Source organism: Aptenodytes patagonicus, chromosome 1, assembly GCF_965638725.1.
Source record: "Aptenodytes patagonicus chromosome 1, bAptPat1.pri.cur, whole genome shotgun sequence".
Lineage (NCBI taxonomy): Eukaryota > Metazoa > Chordata > Aves > Sphenisciformes > Spheniscidae > Aptenodytes > Aptenodytes patagonicus.
The window spans coordinates 89375212-89403137 of record NC_134949.1 but is presented as its reverse complement, the minus strand read 5'-3'; the positions used below and the strand labels follow the sequence as shown (position 1 = coordinate 89403137).

The window sequence follows — 27926 nt, the reverse complement described above, 5'->3', positions numbered from 1 at the left end:
AACGTGCAGACTGAGTCCTGAGAAGAACTGTTTAGGTTTTATGATTCTGCGCCATCTGTGAGCTAAAGGGACAGAAACCATCTAAAAACTGTGAAGCTGCGAGTTCAGTTTTCACAATATGCTCTGAATCACCTTTAATCTGCCTATTAAGTGGACACTGGCTATTCTGCAACAGCCCCACTGAAAATGCCATGCGTGTGAAAAACAGCAGATGGTTACTGGGGGTGGAAAGCTATACAAATCGTTAGAGAAGCATGGAAAATTCATTGCTGGCTATAAAAGTCACCAGACAAGGGCAGCTGTAAACAGCTAGGTGAAAAGAGGAGGTAGGGACACGTGGTAGCTGCTCTGTATAGACTGCTGCTATTTCCTTCTCTCAAAAACCACCAGAAAATTGCTGAAAGAATCACATGTGAACTGACCATAAGGTGCAACGCTCCCAAATATTAACACCAAGGTGGTTTTCCATTGTGCTACAGTTTCCAGCTTTTAGCAGCACCTTGGATCTGATGACAGAATCACAAAAGGACCCCGGGGGACATTTAAAAAGCAAAACCACTTGCTTTTTATATGTTGTGTAAGCATCACTGTTAAACCCCAGCCAAGTGATTATCTTCCTCAGCATGTTGGTATGTCAGTTACCGATGATAAGTGGAGTATAAACGCAACGTTAAGCCAGGAGGCCAAGGTAGGAAAGAAAGGAAACTCAGTATGGCCCATCTTTCACTGCACTCCTAACTTACAAAAGCCCAAACTCTCACACTGCAAACACAAATTGTGACATGCAATTAGATGACCAAAAGCAAGGGAGGATTTTTTTCCTGTTTATCCCAAGAACTTACCGTATCTTTAAACGGGAGAGAGATGTCTATTTCCAAGCAAGTCAATGGGTGTGAACAACCACCTTCTAAGATATCTCACGATGACTTTGGCTTATGCTTAAAAAAGGTAGTTATTGCAGATGCGGCAGAACAAGGAAAACTGAAATTCGGTAAAGAGAGAGTAGCAGATACAAGTCAGGGCAGGAAAGCAGCGAGAATGAAAACATGAAAATTGTACCATCATCTTCACATTCAGTACTGTGGTGACATTCTTCCTACCAGGGATTCCATCCTTCTGTATTTAGGACTGCCATCCCTGATTATGTTTTACAAGGGAGCCTTCTCCCTCCTCTTTTAGCTTTCCTTTGGCAGGCTGAAAAACTTTTCACCTCCAGTTCCATAAGCACCCTGTGGCTGAGCTCTCTTACATGCATTGTGTCTGTCAAAAATCAGTGAGTGTCAGTGTAACAGGAAATAAAAGGGACACTGATATCTCTAAGAAACAATCTCTGCCACCAGAGGTTGGTGTTGGTGTCACCGTTTCCCCCTCCCCTCCATACATACTTCAGGCAGATGGCATTCAGTTATCATACAAACACATCTGGCCATGTCAAAGGAGAACATAAACAACTATAGTTAGAGAAAAGAAACTGCAAATGCTTTTCAATTTTATTCTTACTAGGAGGGTAGTGGCATCCTGACATGTCACATCATCCAATGATAACTGACAGGGACTTTATCAAGGCTCCTAGCTCACCTAGCTTTTACGGTACTAAGCCTTGCAGTAATCTTGGCTTGGCTGTAGTGCTTTGTTCAGCCTGCAGACACGGCATTCCCAATTCCAGATACTTTTGCTGGGTCAAGACCAAAGTAATCAGCACTAACAGAAAGGGAAAGTAATCGGATGTGAAACACTGAGACCATATAATGAGCAACGTGTCAGGCTGGTGCGGCACAATATTTGTACAGACCAGTCAGAAATCAGTATTACAAACAGAGCTGGAAAATGATAATAGTTAAAAACATGATCAAGTGCTTTTGATGGATTTCCCAGAAAGAGAAAGTCTGTTCAGAAATAAACGTAACAGCTTAAAAAAAAACCCAAAACAAAATAAAATGCACCTAGTGATCTTCAAATCAACTTTTCCATTGGATAAATATATTTGAAATAGTCGTACAGTTCACAGTGGCATAAAGTTCTCTGATTGCTTGAGTGCTTGAAAATAATCTCATCAGTAAAAAAATACCAGAGCTGGGGGAGGAAAACCCTCTCTCTGAATTCTGTACATGGGCAAATGCACAGGTTTTGGCAGGCATCAGGTCATTGGATCCATGGGAAACCAGCAGCATCGCAGGACTGCAGATCACAAGTCAGGGGATGGAGGATAAGAAGAATAGTAAGGCCCATTTTCCTGCAATGAGAACAGAATCAGCAGTTGAACAGAAGTCTTCTCCAATAAACCTTGGTGCAATGGATGATGACACAGAGGCAGAAAGAAAGCCAGGTACTCCTGGCTTTGTCTTCCACAAGTACAGTGACTGCCACAATTCACCCAGGAGAGGGTTGTGCTGGTAACCAGGCAAAAACAGGCCTTGGTTTTGCCTCTGTTTTAAGCAAAAAGTGCAGGTTAAAATTTTGCCATTAAGCCAAGCTGTGATGCAAGGAAGCCACAAATGCTAGCATAGCCAGTCACAGAGTTCAAGACAAAGTTGCCTACGTAGACACACAGCTCTGGTTGTTATTTTGTAGTTAACAGCACATCCTCTTTGGAATGATTTGGCCAATGCAAGCCATGTTCATTCCACTATTTGGGTAGAGACCTGGGATGGAGAAGGGAGGAGGAAAAGGGACCAACACCAAAGGCAAGGCACCCTGCTACAGTTCCATTTTTCCCTGGCTTCCCCCCCCCTTCCTGCATGTTTGTTGATACGTGAGGCAGGGAAGATGAAACACAGATAGCGGGTTTTTTTTGCAGTCAGTGTAAGGTATACAGCAGGTATATAGCATGAATTTTATCTTGTCCACAGGCCCTTAGTGTGTTATGTTATAGTTCTTGGCTGAAGAAAGGTAGTCTGCCTTTTATGCACACAGGAGACTGCTCTACTGGTGAAGGAGTCTGCTTCTTGGCCAAGCTCTCTACTTGGACTGATGTAGACAAATTTAAGAAAATTGTTACTCACAGAAGAAAAACTAGACTCTCCAGGAACCCTCCCTTTCTTCTCCCCATTCTTAAGATGTAGAAGTCAGTCCCTTTAAAGCTCTTGCAGAGCAGAATGGGACATGCACAAGAACCACACTTAGGCGCAAAGACTGATGCTTGCCACATGGAGTCACTTACCCTGGCATCATACTCGAGGACGAAAGGGGGGAGATCGATCTGTTCTGGGGGTATGGCTGTGAATAACTGTTGAAGGCTTTCCACATAGTGGATTTTGTCCTTTAGCCCTGAGACTGTAAAGGTTGTGAAAAACCATGCCGAGACCTGAAAATAAACCCCCAACAAAAACAAGTGAAGATGGTGCTGTTTCAAAACCTTCAAGTTTGACATAATACTCCATAGGTAAAAAGGTTTGAGTTAACCTGAAACACTAATATCATGGCAATAACACAACAAGGTCAGGAAGTACACACCACTGACTTCAAGCAAGCGCTGTCTTGAGAGCTTTCAAGCTAGTGTTTTCTGACTCCACACTCACTCCTCCTCAACTGCCAGTTTAAGGTCCCTTTCTACTGTACAAGAGTGACAGCTGTTATGCTGTCTTCAAAAAACCATCTGTATAGTGGCACATTTTCACTTCCAGTTTAGCCAGCTCAGAATATGACCTATTTGACTCTGACAAAAGCATTTTCAACACTTTGCCTTCAAGTTTTCACAGAAAAGGCAATTTGAGGGAGAGAAAGAGAGAGACTTCCAGCTGTTCAAAGGTCCTACTGAAGTCTCCTCTCTGCTTTGGGTTGGCTGAGTGAGTATGTCCTTCTGTTTTACCACATTTCTTATCAAAGTCTTACCATCTTATTCTACAAGAATAAACCTTATCAACTTATTCTACAAGATTTTACTTTAAGTATATGCACCCCTGTCTCTTTTGGATGTAAGCAGGATAAGGACTTTTTGTTTTGCAAGGCCAGTAAGACACCATTGATACTTCTACAAGTTATTAAATATGCTGTTTAGATGGACTGCACAAGCTTTTACTTTTCAACCAACCTTCTCCAAAATTAAGCACTATATTACTTTTTGTTTATTTCTTATCTAGTCTCTTCCTGGCAGACTGAAGGGAAAAGAAAAAACTTGTGAGAACCAGAGGTTACTGTTCTACAGGTCACAAACGCTCATATTAGGGACCACTCACATGGTCCTGGGCAACCAGGACTCGCTGACCCTGCTTCAGCAGTGGGGTTGGACCAGGTGACCTCTAGAGGTCCCTTCCAACCTCAGCCATTCTGTGATTCTGTTTGTTAGTTGTACTTTGACTGCAGTAAGTTAACCAAAAAGCAGCAAGACCGCAAGAAAAGCCTTGAGGAAAGTGGGAGCTTCAAATAAACTAAAACATTAGGTCAATAAAAATGATCTGCCTGAATACAACATTTAAAGAAAAAGTTGATGCCTAAAAACTGTCCTGGAATAACTACGTTGCCTCCTTAAAACGGCATATTTTCATGAGAAAGGAACAATGAAAAAGAGAAAAGGAGGTAAAGAACAGGACAGAACATTTAAGATCGGTTAATTATTTTAAGGGCAGAATTACAGATTTATGTTAGCATAAAGCAGGGAGACAGACTATTACTGGCATCCGTTATTGACTATATTTTTCTAACAAGACCTCTTATGAGTGACACTGGATGACAGTTTAATGAGCGAAAAATACCCTCTGAATCCTGTACCAAAGTAGCATGCATTCCAAGGCATATTATGAATGACAATCATTAAACATAATTGCTATGGATGTTTAATGTATAAAAGTCTAATAGGGAATATTTTTGCAGCCATCACGAAAACTGGTATTGGGAAAAGCTATTTTTATGCCCCCCCCCCCCTTCTCAATATACAAGCCATTGCAGTTTGACACATCTTACCCAGTAACACAGAAAAAAGGGAGGGGGCCAGAAATGTTTCTAGAGAATTTTTCTGTATCTCTATTCTCAGTAATCACAGGTTATAGAAACAGTAATACGAGAGCAGCCATTTCCTTCTTGGCAAGAGGACAGAGAACTTTAAATTAAACCAAATCCCTGTTAACGCAGTGACAGTAGAATAAGTTATACCAGAGCAGTCAGAAAAGTTAAAAATCTAGTTGTCTGCTTAAGTTTTCCTTCATTTTTTTTGTACTGCAGTTCTGAATCTGAATAGAAGGCAATCAAAGTCACCCTGCCAAGCTAGAAAACCACAGGGTTAAAGTATCAGATGTCCTTCCCTCAAAAAAGCAGCACAACACAGATAAAGTGTGTCACCAACCTCTTAATTGGGTCATACCCCAAAGAGAATCTTACTAAAATCTGGGAAATTTTATTACAATTGGAAGGATCTTTTGTAGAAAAAGCTATAAGTGATTTGCAACAACCTTTATATTGGCATCTGATCTCCAGAAACTGCTTTTATGATTGTTACAAAAAAACAAGACAAAAATTGTTCATGATAAATATAAAGATTATGATGATTACGAATATCTAATTTGAGTATTCAGGTACGTTTCGGTTTTGAAACATTCTTGATTCACAGGCAAGTTACTAAATTTATGAAAACAGAATTTCTCTGGGTAAGATTGTTTCAGACTCAGCCACTGACACTTCACTCAGAACACACCAAGCTCTATAAAGCTTTGTTTGGAGAGCTCTCAGAAGAGGGGAGTTGAGAAGCTTCACACAAAAATGCCCCAAAGAGTCCTTTATTTATAAATCGGCAACTATAGCAATAACAAGCAGAAGTACATTTACACACAAGAGTATGAAGGAACTTGTGATAGCACGTCAAGGGTATCTAAATCTAAGTCCTGGTGGTGAAGTGTTCATACTGCAAGAGTTGCTGCCAGCCTAAAAACCTGCTGTTGCCTATGATGCGATTTCATCATAAGAACGGTTACATTTCAGCAGCACTACAAGAGAATCAAGCTCTTCACAGATCACAAGAATGCTCACATAGAAGCATGAATAAAGGAGGATTAGTGTACAAAAACAGATTGTGCAGTGACACACCCTGCTTCAGTTACTCTGTGTTTTAGGATAACTGCTGAACCCTCCCTCCCTCCTTGCATACTGAAAACCATGTATTCTAGATAGGCAATTATCCTCAGAATATACATAATTTAAAAGTTTCACATGCAGAAACCAAACAATCATCGTTGGCACTATGAAACACTTTCAGAACTATGCTTGTTTTCTAGGGACACATGAGTTTCCAAGAGGCATGATGAAAAGCCTCTTGATCCCTGTTAGCCCAGCAATAAGCAATGCGACCCTACCAGATGGCAGACATCCACTGTGCCAGGATTCAATACCGCAGTAAAACGGACCATTTATAATCAGAGATTTAAGAATGAATGTACAAGGGTGATGGGTTTGGGAAGCTGAATGAATGCACAAGCCTTCCTCCTACATTTGATACATGGGGTATTTTCCACTATTTCTAGGAAAGGAAGTCAATGCTCCAAGTAGGAAGGTGAATGTGCCAAACATGTTTTAAGAGATTTGAGGCTTCTGGGCTAGCAATCTTCCACAGGGACAACAACCCTGAAATAGCCAAAAAAGGAGGGGAGAGAAAAATCATTCTCTCTTAGCAGCCACCTTCTCCACCAGGACTTTCTGCTGCATATTCCCCATCATGTTTCATAAGCTGATGGTCTCTGCAACAGCCAGCAGCAATCCCACTTGCCTTTCAGTTAGAGAAAAGGCTTGGCAGAAAGACATGGACACACATCCTCTTTTGCCTCCAGCTGTGCTGCTAGAACAGGATACAAACCAATTCCACTTCCAGCAAGTTAGAGCGCTCTACGTCTCTCACCCTCCCTGCTTCCCACCAACTATCTGCTTGCCCCACAGAACTGTCGAGTCCCACTGCAGTTCCCAAAGGGACAGAGAACACAGCAATGGACTGGTGAACACGAGTTCTCATCCTCCAACAAAAAAAAATGTTTCTCAATCGAATAGAAATGCACGGTAAAAGAGGAGGGGGATAAAGTGCTGCTGGGAATCTAAAACACTAGTACTTCCTAGCTTCAACTTTTCCACTCAACTTTGTGACCTTAGTAATGTTCTATGCCAGCTCCTACATTTTCAGGAGCATCAGAGCTGGAAGCTCTAATTCTAGCACTCAGACCTCAGATCTGTACCCTGTGGGAATAATTAATATCCTGGCAGAAACTGGAAGGTATGCTGTTGGGAAGACTCAGTCTCATCTACACAAAACCAAGGAAGCTTTAAGCCTCATGCTGTCCCAGCTATGCACATGAAAAGAAAGGACTCTTTGGAAATTTAGCAAAGAAATTCTTGCTGAACATGTACAAACAGATGTTTTTTGCAGGCATACAATTTTCTCAAATTTGATCAATGTCAGCAAAAAGCAGAATAAACAGAGGTTAATCTGATGTGAACATGGAGGATCACATTTCTAATGGTTTTAATAGGACAAACAAAAATTTTAGGAAGGGCTGCTGCTGACACTCAGTTCATCTGAAGTACTCATACTGCTGCAACAAGTAGCGTGTATGAAGTACAGAAGGGAGCGAGCTCCATCTTCTGTTGCCCCACACAGATCAGAGTCAAGGATAATATCTTACTGCTTGATGAGTTCAGTTTTTCATCTCCTGAAGGCTTAACAGGATTTTTTTGCACTCCATGTCACAGAGGCATTCTTCCCATCCTTTTTTTGCTACTCTACACTCTATAATCCTGACTAATCTCATTGCTGCTTGACACACCACCCTCTGCCCTTACCGATATGCAGCACACATGCAATACCTCTTGTGAGGAGAGAAAAGGTGAAACATCCAGGAAGTGAACTACACAAAAAAGAATTCTAAGAGTTTTTGGTCGTGGTTTTTCATCCTGCCAGACAGACAGCAGGAAAAAGGACAAAATGTTTCTCTTTGAAAGAGGCAAGATCCAAAGCTTCCACCTTTCTCTGTTAAGAGCACATGCAGAACAAGGCACAGACAACTGCACTGCATTGGGGTTCAGCTTATCACTGAGGTTGGAAGACTACAGCTAGATCAAAGATGGGGATGAATTTGAAGTTCTGACTGTGGATCTAGAAGATACTGCCTAATTTTGGAAGTCTTCTGTATACCTCAATGTTCCTCATACTATGGTCTTACGTGCTACCCCTGCCAACACCCAAAACATTCTTTTCTTTTGTACTATACACCTCACCTTTGAACGAAATGTTGGGTGGACAAAATACAGTGCCTTCAAGTTCCTCTTGTACCTGGTTTAAAGAAAGAAAAAAAGTCTCTTTAAAAGTGACTTCTAGTTAACCTCACCTACACAACATAACTGTCAAAACATAGATCATTTTGCTTAAGTGCCTGTGATGTAATTTTACAAAGTTAGATCTAATATAAGGGCAGATACCAGAAAAGTAAGTGTAAAGGGGAAAAAAAGCAGAATGATTATTTTTCAGGTAAAGACATCATAGCCTGCAGTCTTTTATGTGGACAGTGAAAGTTATGGACAAATTATGACTACCAATGTTAACCCAAGCCTCTTCCCTCACAACTAGCAACATACTTTTAACAATGCCAGGCTCCAGAAGCTCCACCTCTGGATATAGACAGACAATACACTCAGTATGCCTCTCTAACAGCTCCAGAAGGGAGACTGCAGAGCACAGAACTTCCTGGTTTGATAGATGGTTCTGAGAAGGAAAGAAACATATCCTCCTTCCTCTTGCCTTTGTTCTTTATTTAGGTCTTTGTCCCAGCAAAACTCTCTCACAAATAAACGGGAAACTAGATACAGGGAGTGACAAACATTTGCATAGCACAGAGGAAGACCAGAAGGGGTTCTTCTCCTATTGACACTCACTTGGCATCAACAACATCATAGAGTTTCTTCAAGAAATTAGAGTCTAGTTGATTGTAATCATTTGTGAGCGTATGGAAGTACACCAGGACATATTCCTTCACTGCAATATGATCCATGACATGGATGAAATACAGAAGAGCCTGAGACAGAAAGAAATGAAATTTATATTTGCAAAGAACTCTTTCACAGTTGCATTACATCTTAATATGCTTCCTTTAATTCATTCACAAATCAGGAATCATGAGGCTGGGTAGCATTATGTTTTAAGCTACAAAAGCAAGGTGAACATTCCAAGTCTTCAACTTGACTGTAATAACTTAGATGTCTTTTTTGTCTAGCTGACCTCATAGAGGGAGATAAATTCTTGCTCTGCCCATGAAAAACTAATTTGACTTGTTACATTTCACTCTTCATGTCTTGGCAGTTATAGAAATAGGGCAAGCCTCTTTCTTCTTGAGAAGAAAAAGGAGTCCATGTTAGGCCTGTTTTTCTAAAAATAGTTCAGTTCCTCCTTGAAAAAAAGCCATCCCAACACACAAAAAGCTTAATAAGAGAATACACTTTTATATTTCTATAAAAATAATTTCTATTTAATCTCTGTTAAGTCTTCTACAGATAATGTTTCTAGTATTAACACTGAATTACCCTTATGATCAGACTCTTACATCCTGAACATTCATATTCAACCTACACAACTCTAGTTCTACAAAGCATTACCTTTTCCATGTCTATCAATGTTACGGGGATATTCCTTCCAACCACCACCATCACTGTGCGGCCACAGTTATCTACACCTACAAAAGAAAGAAAAATCTGTCTCTGAACTTCTCTCAGTCATACCAGGTTTTGGAGTTGATCCCTTTCAAACCAGGGAGAACCAGCCACAGCTCAGAATTTTTGCAATGCAGCTGGCTTCCATCTTTACATCAGAGGAAATATGCTTAGAGTTACTGTTCTCACTATACCAGTAGCTATTCTGATCCAAAAAAAGGTGCATCACATCCGAGAAACTTAAGTCTTAAGGACTGCAATTTTATGTTGCCTGTGTACTCCACATTCACCTAAATCACAAGTAATAACATGTTTTTTGTTGTTTTTAATAAAACCCAAAACCTTCACTTCTACCACCAAAGCAAACTTCTTCCTAGAAACCAAGCTCTGAAATCTAATGCACAGATTCCCAGAGCACGCCTTATGGACCTCCTGCAGCCCACAGAGCCTTATCTAAGGCAAACAAAAGAATTTAAAATTGCAGCTACTGAGTAGAACGTATCACACAGCATTGGTATTTGCACAAAGATCAAGGCAAGTATCTGGATTTTCGGGAGGCCAAAGATATCAGCCAAAGTGCCGAACAGACTTTCTCTGCAGAAACACAGCTATGCTTTCGAGAACCTGACTACTTGCCTGTTTCCTCCTGTCATGGTGCAAAGCAGCAATAAGCCACTGGGACCATGGCAAGTTTTTACATCCGAGTATGATGCTACCTAAAGAGTAAAAGCGAACTGTAGAGTACAGGTTCCCCATCTCTGCTTCCCGGGCTGCAAGGACCTGGCAGCTGTTTTCTTCCACTGAACTCTCTATTAGGTTGTTGAATCCCTCCCTAATCTCCCCATCTACTGAACTCAAGGTTGCAAGATGTGCTGCCCATGGTACTCAGCCATTAGTACTAGGAGACACATACAGAGGAGAGCAACACATAGCTAACCTGAGGGAAATAAAGCAAGCCATTTTGTTCAGGAAAGCTGTATTAAAAGTTGCTTTGGTAACTGCTTATTCTCTACACTAATCATCTGAAAGCAACATTCATTTATTTGTAACAAAAGGGTGGAGATAATTCAGGCCAAAAGAAGAACCATCTCATACAGAGCACCTTATGCATTGGCTTAATCTAACAGTACCGATTTACATTTAATACCACAGGTAATTCAAGATATGCAGGTACCCTCAGATTGTTAAAGCAGAGCAGTTTGGAAGTTTACCACACAGTCTTTCAAAGCCAATCAAGAGAGAACTCCTGTTTTACTGCAGAGATGTTGCCTAGTTCTTGGCCAGGCTTCTAGCTTAATAAATTGACTTATTGTATATATACACTCAAGTCCAAAGAAAATATTATATTTTTATTCTGAATTTTTACTGTAAGACAATATACACCAGTCACCGGTACCCTGAACTTACCTGTCTGGTACAAGGCTTTAAGAGAAGCGATATCAGAGAGGTCTTCAGCTCTTGCCTGACACAGCCAGCGATTATAACTAGAAAGTTAAAAACATCTGGTCAGATCTAATCCGCCTTTGGATTAGCATTAGAAGCCTGAAGAGGTATATGGGAAGGGAGGGACAAAACAAGCTCTTTCTGACTGAGCTCCCTCTCCAACGTTGTGGTTTTCTGACCTATGGAGCAACTATCAAGTTGTTAAAGAAAGTAGTGTATGTATGTGGGGGGGGAAGATTTGAGTGTCTTAATTACATACCTAGTGATTTTCACTAGGGCAATGAATATGCACCAACTAGTAACTTAGTGGCATTGCATTTGGGCTGAAAAGATCTCAGAGTTTTTTGCATTTAAATACCTCAGTGTCAGTGTTTAAAAAATAGGAAAAAAAAAAGACAATTTCTTTAAAAAGTCTAGAAGTCGAACACAACTACGCAGCAACCAATGTCACATATGGATTTTTTTTTTCCCCCCTTTGAATGGTGAACAACTTAGTGCCTCATCTGACAAAACAAGCCAAGCATCATGCCTCAAGAGGACTCCAGCATGGAACTGGCTTCTAAGAAAGCGATCGTGCACACTGCGGGGGGAGGAGGAAAAAAGCCTCAGCATTAGTTTATTTATCTTTCTGTTTTGAAAGACAGAAGAAAAATGTTCTGTTATCTGCCCAGAGCCTCAGGAGCAAGCAGGCAGTATTGAAAGCAGGTGACCCCACTACAAAAAGCGGTGACAAAACAGTGACATCTTGTGGCAAAGAGATAAGGCAGCTGGTTGGATGCACTGGGTATGCTAGTGTGTTCATCACTAGCTTCCCTTTTCCTCCTACTGCCCCTTCCCTTCTCCCTTCAGGCGAAAGAGGCTACCACAGCGATCCAGGGTGACATCAGGCTTTATCTGTATTTCCTTGCCAGAAGATTAGGCTTTACAGATAACAAAATCATCGTAAGGGCTGGTCCTCTGAATAGCTAACTAACACAAAACATTCACATGGACAAGGAAATTCTCACTTCCTCTGATGCTGTTTTTGCAGCGCTGCCTCTGACAACTGTCCCTGAAGGATGAGGCGTCTCTGTTTATCAACGTCTCCCTCCATGCGGGCAAAAGCATGGGAACCAATGAAAGACAAATCTGCCTCCAGACCCTCTTCATCTGAAGCATCTGCAGTAGAAACAAAGGTAGTGTAAAATGTTCGAGCTGCGTACAAGACAGCAATGCTGCTGATGAATTACTATATATCTCAGTGAGCCAACCCAGTCGTCATGCTACAAACTAACACAAAAAGACACAATGTACCATGATGTGGCTCTGATATCCCACCAGTACCACTGACAGATTATGGCATGTGATGGGTAACTACGGACTCTCCTAAAATGTTGGTTTGCCTGGAAACTAACTGGGCAAGTCCTAGTCATCAGCTTGTAACAAAGGAATAATGGTTAACTCTCAGAAAATACAGTCTGGCGGGAGAGACTTGGGCTTTACAGTTGTCCTACTTGTCAGGGGGAAAAAAATAAGTACGCAGGACAGACGCTGCAGCTTTACTCAGTTTAGAAGCTGTTCTGTAGAAAGGGCTCACTTCTTTTTATATCATTCACACTGCTTGAACAGATGCTGTAGAGCTGGTCGTAACCCGAGTTTGAGTATTTTTATAGTATTGTTTACAACATGACTGTGTGATGAAGTACAAGAGCAGAGGCTTGCTTGCTGGTGACAATACCAGAACGCTCCACTCAACTTGATGTCATCAAGGAACATTGTTAAGGCTTCTAGCACGACCTCTCTGGGCAATCTGGATGGGAATTGAGTTCCCCAGTTTTAGTGTGACATGCTATAGTAGCAATGGGACAAAAGTGCAGGATTCCGCTATACCCATTTGCTCCTACATATGCAAAACCAGTAATTCCACAAATTATTAGCTAGTGGTTGAATGCCTCACACTGATCAGCCACAGCTGCAAATACCACTCTAACCAGCAGTTTGGGGCAGGGGGGTGGGGTGGGGTTGGAGATTGGAGTCTGATCAGCAGGAGTATCATCAGGTATCAAACTGTGAACAGGAAAAGTGTTCTGTTCACAGGAAAACTGTGAGCTGGCTGGGACAGAGTTAATTTTCTTCACAGTACCTAATATGGGGCTATGTTTTGGATTTGTGCTGAAAACAGTGTTGATATCACACGGATGTTTTAGTTACTGCTGAGCAGTGTTTACACAGAGTCAAGGCCTTTTCTGCTTCTCACACCACCCCACCAGCAAGTAGGCTGGGGGTGCACAAGAAGTTGGCAGAGGATATGGCCAGGACAGCTGACCCCAACTGGCCAAAGGGATATTCCATACCCCATATCACCATTCCATGTAACATCATGCTCAGTATATAAACTGGGGGGGAATTGGCCTGGGGGTGGCGACTGCTGCTCAGGAACTGGCTGGGCATCAGTCGGCAGGTGGTGAGCAATTGCATTGTACATCACTTGTTTTGTGTATTTTTATCATTATTATTATTTTCCCTTCCTTTTCAGTCCTATTAAACTGTCTGTATAAGTTGTCTGTATACTCATTGCATATTCAGCCTTACCCCAACTGGCCATGCAAAAGTAGAAAACCTTTGAAACCCATTCCAAGTTATCTGCTTTTGATGGTTTAAGACTTTGCCTGAAGAAGTGTAAAACTTTCACAGCACTGCTTAATAAATAAGGCAGAACGTGCCAGCTATGCCAATTTATATATTAAATCATTTTGCTACACGTATCTCACGTCCTCAACCCTGACATCTAGGCAACCTCTTTACAAACAGACTTCTTTCCACTGAGCTTTGACAGCCATTTCCCAAACACTGATCTCTGGGTTGATCTAGCTCCTTCCTCTGTCTTTTAGGGAGTTTCTGCTAGTTTTCACTGAGCATCTACTAGTTTGATGCACGTGCTGTATCAACAGAATCTTATCACTTGAGACAACATTTGCCAATATATATATTAGCAAAATGTTGCTTATAAGATAGCCGTTAACAATAAGGGTCTTTTTCAGTTAGGGGCTGCACAAGATTCTGCAAAAAACCTGTAAAGTTCCTAATCACCTTGGGAGAAAATTTGCAGAGGGAATGAACTACCCTACCTCTCCCCCCACGAAAGAAAGACACAGAACAACAGCTCTACCACATCCTCTAACCACACCACTCTACACAATGAGGCAGAAAGCAGAAGTTACTGCTGTGGAACACATGAAGCCAACGAGGCAGCTTGGTAAGTCTCTTCATCACAGCTTGCCTTGGGTGAGGTGGGAAGACATCTCTTTGCTTCCCATGTGCCTTTTCTGTTTTGCCATTGACTTTCACACAGAGATACTTATTCCAAGGTTCAGTTAAGAACTCACCATCCGGAACACCCGGCTTTTCAGTAATCCTGATCTGCCGCTCTGGTACTACAGGCTCCCCTTCTGCATTGCCAATATCTGCAGGGAGGTAAGGCAAGGATTGTATTTCTTCTTCCAAGGATCTTGGAAAATACAGAGGCAGCAACTTCTGGTAAGTGGCCTACAAATAAGAAAAATGCGTGAAGGTCTATCACGCATCCTTGCTCTTCAGTTAAGTAACACCTGGCCTCGTAGCAGGGATCTTCTCAGAGGTTTGGAGGCAAAGTACCACTTCCCTCAATGGCTTATTTTGGGCTGCTACCTGGCAATAAACAGGCAGATAACCTTTATCAAGGTTAACTTTTTTTTTTGTCACACTGGCAAATGACCTTGAGAGGACTCTGCTTTAACCTGCATGAACTCAGGTAGATTGCAGATACTTTAGTTTTGTAATGAAGTTACAATATGCATGGATGACAGACAGCAAAGGCTGCTTATATTAAAATGCACCACTACACACATCACCTTTAGTGATCTGACTGGGAAAAAAGAAAAAGCAACAACCAACCAAGAGAAACCCTCCCCACATGGAGGAAAACAGTGAAAATCTCTACTGAACATTGTAATACTTCATGTGTTCTCTCCAACTGATTAGCAGTTTTAGAACCCCCAACAAGTTAGTTATTTTCTTCATCCAGATGCCACAGAACCTGAACATGGTGTGGGTGTTCTGCCCCAGAACAGCCATTAGCAAGTCCAATATACAAGAGAAGTCAGTGTTCAAACTGCTAGCATCTGTCTGAACACAAATCATTAAATGTCAAGCTTATTATTTCAACAAGCCAGCAAGCAATGTTTAAGATGTTTGTAGGTGATCTGTGGGCATGCTAAACTGGCCTTTTTAAAGCACAAGGGAAACAGCATTGTGTAAGGAGGAAATCTTGTATGAGGAACTTCCCTTCTGGCTGGCAGATACCATGCAGCACAACTGCATGCTACAACCTCTAGTATTGGTTCCTGTTCATGGCTCAGGAACATGGAAGCCAGAAGTGGAAAGATTCTGAACATGTCCATAGTGACTGCTAAGAGCATAAACAGTACCGGAAAAGATGCTATGCTAGTAGGAGACGGAAGGATGCTGTGGGACCAAAAGTCTATTGATTTGAATGAGAAATCCAAATCCAGCTCTACAATGCAGGAATTAATACCGCTGTAGAGAAGATCAAACATGCCCATGAATTTTGGTGGAATGAACGTCAAGGAAATACCTCTTCAAGCTCAGAGACTGCAAACACCACCTTCTCCAGAGTCTCTCCATGAATCTCCAGGAACCTTCTAACTGTGCCTGCAAAGAAGATTAAATGTAGTTAGCAAAACAGGAGGCAAAATTTACACACACGACTACAAGTGAGGAAGTCAGAGTGCAGAACAGAGAGACACATCTCTCTCCTCATACAAAATAGCTCCACAGGCTGTATGCAAGTGTGGATTAAGTGGTAGTTTAACACATCAAATGGGTTGTTGGCCATATTGGAAGTTCCACCTCCACTCTCTCCTGCTTCTCACTTTAGAGATGGATACAAAAAGAGAAAAAGCCTCTCTCATTTTAGCTTACTAGGTATCCCTCAGTCTGTGGAATGTGATTCTATGGCCCTGCAAAATCAAGCCAAATCCTTCCTTTACAGAGTCCTGTGCAAATTGCCAAAGCCAGATATTACTAGAACAAGTCATTGTGCCCTAAGTTATCAGGAAACCAAGATAAGCAAGCCATACCAGAAGCCGGTACAATTCAGAGTCAGCCACACAAAACCTCTGGGGTCAGCTATGCCAAAGAGGCATGTAAAAATTGTATTTGTAAATCATGAGAGAATTTATTTCCCCTATTACTTTTTTTGGACTCCCCCAAAGCTTTAGCATAATCCAGGGACACAGTCAAGTTCCTAAACATTTGCAGCTGAGGGGAAAAAAAAAAGTTTTGTAACCAAGCTCCCAGTCAGACATGTCCTTGTACAGATGAAGTCCTTGAGCTGCAATAATCTTGACACGTCAGGATTTTCAAGTGCTTTCCTGTCAGACTGCCAAGAGAGAAAGTGTCCAGACAAATAGGTTGGTCTAGCAGTATTTTATCAAGTAGCATATAGCCCTACAGAGACAACAGAAGAGAGCAATACAGGAAAGAATTCTACTCTACAGAGAATACATTAGTGAGAGTTCTTCAAGAAACAGTAGTTCAGAGGAAAAAAAAAAAAACCAAAGAGCTATTGTCAAATACTTCCTGTACAGAAATTCATGTGTAATTGGTTGACCTGCAACACTACTTTACAGGACAAATGCAGTCGTGCGGTTCCACAGCAAGCAGTTTTCTGAACCTCTGTGAGCAGATGTTTTCAGATGTCTCACTCAACAGGCAGATAGGAGAGAATACAATGGACAAATCTGTTTCTCCAGTGTCAGCACCCCTGCTAAGCTGAGGGTAAGAAAGATTTCTCCAGTCAGCTTGCACAGCAAAAGGAAAACCCACTCCTTACAGCTGCAACAACTTTCCTATTGTGCAGGAGTACCATGCAGGAAGGTCCAGGGACTGGGTGGTGGAAAGCAGACAGGAGCAGGCCAATAGAAATGAAAAAGTCAAAAGAGAAAAGGGAAAAGTAAGATCCAGGCAAGTATATAATATTCTTCTCTGAGCACTTTTCTATTCTTTAAGTATTTTCAGCCTAGGAACTTTTCTGATCTGTTTTTAGTAACCTCCTTTTTTTTTTCTTAAATATAGTTTCCTCTTGAACCCAAACAAGTTTGAAAACTTTTAGCATCTAAAATGCTTTTTGGTAAGAAGTTCCATAAAACAAATAGTGTAAGCATAAAGAACTATTTACCCTTGTTTGTTCTGAACTTTATTCATACTAACATGGTTTGAAGGTTCTTATTTTGGGAAACAGTGAACAGCTGATTCCTATTCACCACTACCATACCATGCATGAGTTTATAGACATCTATCACACTCCATTCAAGTTCTGTGTATTCTAGTCTGAAAAAGACTTTAGCTTACTTAGCTATTTCTTGCCTTTCCCTATTCTTGTTGACCTCCTCAACTTCTAGTTCTACGATATTCTTTTTGAATGTGCAGCTTTAAATCTGTGTTTTGTCCACCCTTTATAGCATAACATTCTTAGTTTTGTTGTGTCTTCCTTAGCTTGCTGTTTTGAACTCCAGTGAGCTGTTGTTTTTGTGGAAGTATTACAATCTCAAGATTTTGCTCCCTAGGATTAGCCCATCATTTTGCATGTGAAGGCAGAAGCATATAGGGGTGGGTCAGTGGGGGAAGAATATCACTTTACATTTGGATATGCTGATGACACTAAAATGGCAGATGAAATTCACTCTGTTGCTTGAAGTCTGTCTACAGCTATTCACAGTAAGGCTTCATCTTTGCTATTCTGAACAATTTTTTATTACCAGCAAACTCTCTCACCTCGCTGTTCAGCATTTTTTCCAGGTTATTAATGAATATATTGAAGACTACAAGTTCTAGCACAGATTCCCATGGATCTTTACTGATGGCTGCTCAGAGAAAGGATCATTTGCTTTTCATCCTCCATTTCCTGATCAACCATGGAAGGCCTTGCCTTTTTACAACCTCTAACAAACTACAGCCCCCTAAAAAAAAAGGGTTTCCCCATATCAACAGCAGTCTATCAGAGGTAAGTGATCTGCTGGATACTGCCATCCAGTTTACGTCACTTTCCAACAAACTTACGCAGTGCTATGTGAGTTGCATCCTCCAAGGGGTAGCATCTTTTCAGAGAGTTAATGACACAAAATCCTACAGAGCACATTGCCTGTTCCCTGAAATCCAGAAAAACAAATGAATAGAAGGTCAGATGAGAACAAATGTCTGTCAGTACAGTAGATAACACCAGTACTTTTTTTCCTGCCTCTGTGCAGCAGCAATCCTCTTGCAGGTTTATGCAGAAGGATTCTTTCCTGGCAAGATGTATACATCATTGTATATACACAATGTACATCTCATACATTAAGCAGAGAAGGAGGGAACCATTAATGATTCCACACTGTTTCCTCTTGTGTTTGTTCTCAGATTTCTCCTTCTACCTCAGCTACGCTGTTCCTGCAATTTCTCATATCCTGAATGAAGAAGTTCTTCCCTCAAGCTCCCTGCAATCCTTTCCAAAATACTCTCCTTCCTGTACAGGACTGAGTGAGGAGAAGGAGGGGAAAAGAAAGTGCTCTTTATTGCAAACATTCTCCTGTTCCTCCACCTGACCTATCACTTTTTTTGTTAGAGGTCTGGACACAGACCAAGGTGGCTTACTCAATCCTAGGTATGATTAGACAATCATTGGCCCAGAGTGAAACATACTTTAAGATCAGTAAGATGCTTCCAGCAGACAGCCACATTTTTAGAAGAGTAAAGCAGAGGTGCTGCCAACAGTCATCAGAGGAGTTTGAGCAAGCTCAGAGTTGGCAGACAATTTCACAAGTGTCAAAAGTTACTCTAGAGAATAGATTGACTGAAAGGCACTCAGAATGCAGTAAGCAGAATTATTAGAATTTTTAATTGTTTTTAACATGTTGTTTAACATGTTTTCAATCCAGACCTGACTTTGCTTGTTACTTCTGAGGCAGAACAAAACTGGCACATACTAGAAGCCTTAGCTGTAATCTTGATTATGAAACGGTTACTATTGCACTGTAACGCACAGTCCAGACTTGGAAGAATTGATCTTCCCAACCCTAAGAAATTGTTAAGTATATTTTCTGACATTGCTCTTGTTCAGGTATTTTTTGTGACTGCTACCATTACAACAGCCATCACAGGAGAAGAACAGAATACAGGAAAGAACACAAAAAATAGAAAGAAAAAACCTGTTAGCTCAGAGGAAGTAGAAAACACCACAGATGAAAGAGGAAAAACTACAAACCCATCTGCAGCCAACTGTGGATTTAGAAATAACCTTGCACCCTGACTCAGAATTTTAGATGACTGTTGTATGAAGGCAGAGGCACCAAATATATGAACTGATACACCAGTCAGATCTGCCTGTGGGTATGTCCACGTGGCTGCAGAGACACATGAAGTTGCTGCTTGAACAAGCTCATTTAAAACTTTTCGCAGCACGGAACCCAATGCAATTATCAATGCTACTTCTCCTCAGAGTAACTGAATGCTGCACAGCTCTAGCTACGCTGTTTCAGGACTTAAACCAGCTCAGATCTCTCTGCACATTTTACCTACATCGCAACACAGATAACAAAAGGCGTGAAGCCACTAATGTTCTCATGTCCTTAACCAAATCCAGTATACATGAGAAGATATTCACAGCCATTTGGCCTCTGTGCAGACCCGAGTATCTAGAACAGATGTGCCACGGATGGCAAACCCTCATGTAAGTTGTTGTATGCTTACTTTGCGAGCTGCAGGACATTACGGTAGCAGCTGTATAGAGAACTCTCGGCTGCTGTGCGATACCGGCTTTTGTATTTGGGTCCCACTGTATGAATGATGAAACGTGCAGCCAAATTAAATCCTTTGGTGAGTTTAGCCTCGCCTGTCCTGCACCCTGAAAAACATAAACACAAGGATAAATGCCAATGTCATGATAAGAAAGCCAGAAGTATTCAAGCCCTTGACTTCCTCCAGAGTCAGACAACTCCATATATAGAAGTCAGTGTTTTAGACATCAAATATTAAGGATAGCATTCTATCTCATAACAGCTGCTTAGTATCACCTAGTCAGGTTGAGGTAGTGAGAGCTGTACTCATTCCTCTCAATTTTAAAACTATGCATATAAGGACAAATCAGAAATTGCTCGAAATGCTGTCTTAATTGCAGTGCTTACTATGCTACATACAGAGCCAAAGGGAGAAATGATTTAACAATGTGCAGAGGACCGATGCACAAATATGCTATACAACCAGCAATAAAAAGTCCTTCTGAATTTAACAACTTGGTTTGGGGAGATTGCTTTTTGGATAGAAGGACTACAAGTCTCCTTAATCAAACCCACCAGCTGTTGGCAAAGCTATTAAAAATAAACAGATCAAGCACTTGTTTCATCTACGCTCCCAGAACAAGGTAGCTGTCTTTGTTTTGCAAGTTGCTTCGTGTCCACAAGGCAGAAATATGAGTCTCATGGAGATCATACTTTCTTGACAGACTAGGTGTCTAGTCTCAAGGCAAGGAAGTTCAAGCAACACATTTAATTATTCCGTTCACAGCACCTTCCAGTTACATACTCTAGGATCATTCACTGCACGCTAACATACTTTACATCTTTGCCTCTTTTTGGTTTTGACTGCTCTTTGGCTATCCCCTGCAAGGTACTCATACTTAATTCCTGTACTTTTTCGCAAAGGAAATCAGTTTGTCAGAACCCTCGATGACTTCCACAGACCTCTCTTTCCCTTCAGTTTGTCAATACATTTCTGATAATGAAAAATCCAGGAACAGCTACTGTGTTTGAAATCTGTTTTTTTCTTCGGCACCTGGAAGAAAAGTCTCCTTAACTCTCCCCTTCTTCACCCAAATCTAGTCTGCTCCAGTTCTGGACAGCTGAAGTACTTCTAGTCTCTCTTTCCCTACCCTCAAAGACAAGCATTTTCCACCTTCTCCCTTCTGCTTGTACAGCTGCACTTCAGCTTTCTGATCTGGCTGAAAACTAGTTATTTTCACTGGATTAGCTTTCAACCTGATCTTATAGGTTGCTAGTGCCCACGAAAAGGAATGAGACGTGAACAAGCGGCTGTAACCACCCTTCTGGCAGCAGCACTGCAGTAGCTTGGCTTAAGTCAATCACGAAGCTGCCCACTGAATAGGAGCATTCACCTCTCCCACTCCACTCTGTTCCTTGTGGTGCTCAGGCAGGCCACCAGCATGCATGAAAGCATATTTTGTGGCAAGAGACATTCCAGGTTGAGAATCTCTCTTACTCAAAACTTTAAGCATGTCTTTTTAATGGCAACAACACATTGCCTTTAAGTCAACATCTTGTAAACTTTTTGATCCAATAAATCACATCATTAGCTTCTATAGACATCCACCTTGTTTCTTCTGGGTTAATCAGAAGGAATATAACAGCATACTAAAACTAAGCACACTCTTCTGAATTACTGCACATCCTCTAAGACACCTCAGCTCAAGAGAGCAACTAAATAAGCATAATATGGAAAAAGTAGAAGCTAAAACCAAAACACTTATCAGATACCAAGTTACTATTCTTCTTCTGTGGTCCATCCAAGTCACACGACTTGAAAAGAGCAAGCAAAGGCCTGTAGGAAAAACTGTCTTGTGAACAAGAATGAAGCAAGTTTGACTGAGGTATAGTTGTGAATTCAGTAGGGAAACTAATAAATTCAGACAACCCGATGTAGCATCACTAATCTCTAACTACACTTACATCACATTTAGTACTTCCCAATGCCTTCTGCCTGGAGATCTCTACAAAATCTATAAAACTAAAATGAACAGCAAGTATTACCCCTATTTTAAGATACAGGGTGAGGTGAGCTAGAAGAGTGAGCTGCACAGGTCAGGGTCTGTGGCAAAACTGGGAACAAAGTCAAGATCTTATTTTTTTTATCCAATGAGATTTTAAACGTTAGAACAGTTTCTCCCCAAGTTTAAAATGGAAAGTCTGAATCCTCCGTATAAAGTGTGCAGTGGAGTAAAAGTCTCACTGGAGTTGGAAGACTACTTTGCATTCTGTAACATGCATTGCTGTTACAGAAGATCTTTATTAGACTGCAACAAGTACATGTTGATAGGCAAGCATATATCAATAGCACTTCATTTGCAAGCCTGGACCCTTGGCTGTAGTATTTCTGTGTTAATCAAAACTACACACTGTTCCCAGGAATGCCCAAGTTAGCTAAGCCTTAAAGAAAGCACAGGTCTTTGAAAGGTCAGCACGTCACATGCTTTAAGATCATGATTTTTCTTGGAGTCTATGAAATATGAATATATACCAAGCAGCAGGAATAAAGCAGCAGAGAACTAACTGAAAATCACCACTGCACCCATTTTAAAGCTTTAGTGCAAAGACCATACATTCACTTCTTCCCAAGAACATTCCCCTATGAAAAAAGTTCAAAGTTAAATGGGAAACAGTGCAAAAAGGAGGCAGAGGTGACAAAAGAATCATAAACTAATTTCTTAACTAAGCTCCCTTTCACTTCTGCTACCGTGACAAACACGTTAAGGGTGTACAAAAGCCAAAGCTGTAACCCAGCTTCTCTTCCCTCCCCCATGCAACGCGCCAGTAAAGTGTCACAGAAGAACTGATTTCTGAAAAACTCTTGTCACAAGATTAAAAGGAAACTGTCATGTATAGGGAGTTGTGAACCTGCAGAATGCATTAGAGAGAGAAGACATCAGTATCATCACAGGGGTGAAGGATGCAAAACCACATATAATGCAGCATGGTAAAGGGGAATTTAAGAAGCTAAGCCCAACTTTTACAAATAACTCCCTACAGAGCTGATAGATCTCAAATTTTAGGGACTCCTTGAAATGTTGTCCTCTTCCCACCTCACAGTGCACACAAGAAACCCAAGTTTATTTTAGAAGAGTTCTGGTGTACATAGCAGGCTCCTAACTATTCTATAACATCTGCTGTATTTTAACAGTTGCTTCCACCCAAAGGACACACTGACTTTTCCCTCTCCTACGAAATGGTTACTCTTCCTCCTGTTTCACTTCCAGGTTACTCACAAAAAGCAAGCAGAATCAGCAAAATACGATTTTATAAAACCAGAGGATGTCTATTCAATTGTATTTTAAGCTACTAAGAGTTTGTATTAGAAATATTATGGCTCTTCTATCTGTTTTGTTACTAAACGATAAGGAGATAGAGCTGTTACCCAAGAGAGTGAGCAGTACTACTCAGGCATCAGTTGGGTCTCCGAATTCAGCTCAGTACCATAGTCACTAGAAATGTGACTTCTTAACTGCAAACTATATCAGACTTCTGTATAATCTTGGGTAACTATAAACTCTTTGTTCCTCACACACAAAATAAGCAAAGTCTTCATCTAACGGGGACTGGAAATAAAGCATTTGTAAATTTCATTATCAGCCATAAACCCTGTTAATAAAGAATCTAGGTAAAGCAAGTCTCATCCAGTTCCAGAATAGCCTTCTATTAGGGATGGTCTTGTAACTTTCTAATAAAACCTTTTGTTGTGCAGAAGAGACAAATGAACGGAACAATTTAAGTAGTCACTAAGACTTTATTTAGACATGCGGTGTTTTATCAATCCATCTATTATTGCCATAGTTTCCTGAAAGACTGCGTGTGTATATTAATAGCCTGAAAGAGGATACACAAAGTGTATATTAGAACCCACTTAATTTCTGCAATGATGAACTTCAGTTCCTGTCTTCCACAGTGTATATACACTGAACAGAATAAGAGCAAAATCTGAAGATGTACAAGATTGGCCCCTCGAGTAAAAGCTCTGATAAGCTAACTACTCTAAGTGGCTTCAGATAACAACGGGAATTATTGTATCAAAGTAAGCACTCAGCAACTCGAATATCTGCCACAGATTTTCAATGAATTGTAACCTGAACAGCAAAAAGATGAGACTGGATTGGCAGTATTTCCTCCATTTATTTCACATTAACGCCAAATGTTGGGGGGGAGGGGGGAAAAGCTATATCTTGATTTTAGTTTATGCCCAAATCTCGATGCTTTATACTATGCAAGGACAGTAGATTTCAATACGATAAAAACATCTCCAGTCACTTACCTTTGAGCTTCTGGAGTTCATCCCTCAGGTCAGGCCCAGCATGCATGAATATACTTTCAGATACTGGATTCTTATCAGTGAGAGACTCATTACTGGTATTTACTATGGCTGTGCAGTTCAATAACGCTACATCTCCTTTCCTGAGGAAACAAGGAAACAGTTTATTGCAGACTAAATGTAAGATTAAGCAGGATATTCTCAAGTAAGTGCTGACAAGCAAGGAAATGCCAAGTTAAAGGAAAAGCATTAACAGCACTCCAGTGCCCACATAGCATAGTGTACCCTGACACGCTCTCCATGCAGAATCATCCTTTGCCTCTAACTGATGAAGAAAGACCGCATGCAACCCGTCATTTCCTTAAAAACTCCCAGCCTCAACAGTAACTTAGTGATGTATGTAGAAAAGACAGTGTTGTAGTTGTACGTAGGGCAGTTTAACCAGCAGAACATGCGAAGCAACATGCTAAACTGATGGAGTGTAATGTGTTCCAAAAAAACATGTATACTTTCTTGGAGATAAGAGCACAGTCCTTGTAGTATATTACTTTCAAGACTTCAACAATTTTTCAACGTATTTTTTTTGGCTTGCTTACACACTATTCAGAGCACCTTACTGCTACTGCTCTTCCTCAGACCACTGAGGATCTAGAGTGACACTGCAGCTAGACAAGTTTTCATTGCTTTTGTTCTGAAATTGTGAACTCTCAATTTGATCACATTCGTTCTGCTGTTCAAGGATCAGACATGCAGAAGATAAACAAAGCAGAGATGTACAAGAGACAATGGAGTAGCAGAACTCTGACCTGCTTTTTGTCACAGCAGCAGCCATTAGAGATTTTGGGATCAAAGCGCATAGGAAGGGAAATAAAGATTCCCACGCACAGGGAGAGAGTCAAATAACAGTTTAAATTGCACACATTTATTATACCCAAGCCCAAGTCATAAGACATGTTTAACCTTTTACTTTTCTCTTTCTTTACTTAATCGGGTTCAGGAAATCCATGAATAGTCCCATTTCCTGCATGTATGAACCAGAAAGAGGTTCAGGCTGATCCCTGAATCTGCGTCCCTGAGAAATCCTTCTCTCTTCATATTAACAAAGAGTTATTCATCTAGAGAGCAGGTTCAAGTGTCTGAGTTATAGGAAAGAAAAACTGATTGAGTTCACCTCAGCACACTCTACTTTATCAAGAGATTTTGGTAGAAAACCTTAGAGACAGAAAGCAGAATGGAGAGAGAAAGGAAGGAAGGGGAAAAAAAAAAGAGCCCAAAGCAAGCCACAAGAACCACATGAAAGAAAGAAATACTGATCTAAACCAGAAAAATGAAAGCAGAATAAAGCCAGCAAAAAAAGAAAAAAGCTAATAGACAGCAAGTATATTTTTTCAAAATTTAAAAAACTGTATCAAAGTGCCCAATTAGGTTTTGATATTAAGAACACAATATGACAGTAGGAAGTACAGCTCCAGTCTGCTGCATCAAGGAATGCCTATGAACATGCAATTTATAACCTACGGTGGAGCAAATCTCAGACTTGCAGATTTACAGTGAACAAAAAAATTATTTTCTTCCCAGACCTGTAATGTTTGATTCAAGAAAAGAGGGCTTGAAGGCTTCATGCTATAGCAGCGATTGTTGTATGAGGCAATGGGATCCCACAGTAAATGGAGAAGTGATGACGAACACACCAGAGCCATATGGAACTTACCATAAGATTATTTTCGCATTGATGTCTTTCCTGTATGGAAAAGGTGATCTAACATCAACTTGAGCTTTTTCAACAGGATTTTGGTGAGAGTCCAGCTGCTTAGCCTCATAGGCATCAGTCCAGCCTGGCAGACTGTCAACATCCACAAATTGGGAAGGAGCACCCAAGGGATCCATGGAATGGAAACAACAACTCCTTTCCTCTGCTAACTTGTCACACTGCAATTCTCACTGGAGTCTTCCAGGTGCTTTAGAGGAAGAAAATCAAACCAGGTCACCAGCTGTTCACTGAAAGTAATTCCTGTGGAGCCAGACCCTTCACAAGACTGCAATGCAATTACAGCTAGCAGAAAACAGACAGATTTCCAACTCAACCGCTCTCTCTTTCTGTTTTGTTATCTGTATGCAAAAAGGCAAGACAAACCTTTTCCAATAATGCAAGATGAAAACACCTTTGCTATTAAGTTGGTCCAACTGGCTTGTGATCTTGCATTTTGAAAATGCTGAACACAAATTCCCAAGTGTAGAAAGGACCTTAGTCTTTCTGAAAATTATCATTTCTTTATCTAAACAAAAAGCAAATTTGTAGCAGGGTAAGTATAATCTATCCCTTCAGAGATTTTGGTCTAGCCCTGGGTCATATTTAAAAAAAAAACAAAAACAAAAGAAAATACATCCCCCCCAAACCACCACAATCCCAAAAACCCAGAAACCCTAAACGCAAAAAACCCCTTACAAACAAACCAATGAAAACATCCTCTCTGTCCCAAATTGTACCCTTGCAGTTCAGTGAATTCTGAAGCACCGCAAATAAGACTTACAGTTGCTTACAGTCATGCACTTAGGCACAAAACCCCTTCACCCAAATAGCTTTTGCAAGAAAGAGAGCGAAGTTGTAAATTTGAACGCTGGCACAATGAACCTGCAGACTGAACTCTGCCATCTGACCTTTTTTTTTTTTCAAAGGCTGAGACGACACTGGTTGCTAGATTAAGACTCAAACTTGCCAGAACATACTGTTCAATTGCCAGCACATAACGCCCAGGCTACTACATTTTTATTGTAACTACTAAACCATACCAGTGACTTAAGCTAGCACAAATGCACTCACATAAGTAACTTCAGTTTGCCACATACACGCCTACTATTTAACCTTTTTCACAGATTCATAATTGATAATAATTTTGAAAAAGATAGCATCCACAAGTGGTAACTCTGAAACATGAATTATAAAGTATATTCATTAGCTAGGGGAAAAAAACAAACCCCAAACATCCAAACTCAAACTGAGCAGTAATAAAGGCCGACACTAGGACAAAGATGGCCGTAAGAGCATCTAAATAAGAATTTTGCCATGAAGAGCTGGGAGAAAGGCAACGAACAAGAAGGTAAGCGCAGTTAGAGTGGCTCCAACCAAAAGCTCATCTACGACGGTGTCTTCCCCCTGATGAACAGCCAAAAACAGGGGCCTAAGCACGAGGGTAAGAGGCAGACCGAAGAAAAGGGGTGCACCTAAGCTCCTCCGGGACAATCCCCCCCACGGCCGTTGCCCGGCGGCCTCCTGCGGCAGAGGCGGCCCTGCGGGGACGACGGGCTCGGGACGCGGAACACCGCGCTGCGAGCGGGAGTCGCGGCGCCCAAAGCCCCCGGGCGGCGTGTCACGCCCTCGCCCGGCAGCAGGGCGCTGTCTCTCCCGCCTCTTGCAACCTACCGCCCGCACCGGGGCTGCCGGTGACCTGCACCGCCGGGGGCGAGGCCGGCGAGCGGTCAGCGGCTCCCCCGCTCCACCCGGCCCCTATCAGCGCGGAACCGCCAGCAGCAGCAGCAGCAACGGCGGCCTCTGCCCCGGAGCGGCCGCGCAGCAACTCACGGGCAGGCCGCGCCGCCGCCGCCGCTGCCAGCCCCGCCCGGCCAGAGGGTCTCGGTCGGCGCCGATTTGGCGACATCACCCAGAAAAGCGGAGCGGCCGCCGCGCGCTTCCGCTTCCGGGAGTAGCCCCGCCCCGCCCCCCGCCCCGGGCTGCCCGGCCGCCGGCTTCGCCGCCTCACTTCCGG

The 27926-nt window shown here is 41.6% G+C and overlaps 1 protein-coding gene across 1 annotated transcript; it reads right to left on the bottom strand.

The window, feature by feature from the left end:
- Window positions 1-1947: 1947 nt before the first annotated feature.
- On the bottom strand, window positions 1948-27834 carry GDAP2 (ganglioside induced differentiation associated protein 2). Its single transcript, XM_076348062.1, has 14 exons — window positions 27743-27834; window positions 25874-26120; window positions 24166-24305; window positions 19822-19975; window positions 18154-18242; window positions 15668-15744; window positions 14421-14580; window positions 12063-12213; window positions 11020-11096; window positions 9559-9635; window positions 8842-8981; window positions 8188-8242; window positions 3161-3304; window positions 1948-2233 (listed from the first exon to the last, which is right to left on the bottom strand). Exons 2-14 carry the CDS (start codon window positions 26047-26049, stop codon window positions 2186-2188), a joined length of 1488 nt encoding a protein of 495 aa, XP_076204177.1. The 5' UTR covers window positions 26050-26120; window positions 27743-27834; the 3' UTR covers window positions 1948-2185.
- Between the last annotated feature and the right edge of the window lie 92 nt (window positions 27835-27926).

What these genes read in the sequence shown, in the direction of transcription:
- GDAP2 (XM_076348062.1), bottom strand. Translation starts at nt 26,049, where the DNA reads ATGGATCCCTTGGGTGCTCCTTCCCAATTTGTGGATGTTGACAGTCTG. An exon ending in CAGTCTCTGAGCTTGAAGAG is followed by an intron (nt 14,581 to 15,667) that starts GTATTTCCTTGA and finishes TCTTATTTGTAG; the next exon opens with GCCACTTACCAGAAGTTGCT. An exon ending in AAAGCCGGGTGTTCCGGATG is followed by an intron (nt 12,214 to 14,420) that starts GTGAGTTCTTAA and finishes TTTCTACTGCAG; the next exon opens with ATGCTTCAGATGAAGAGGGT.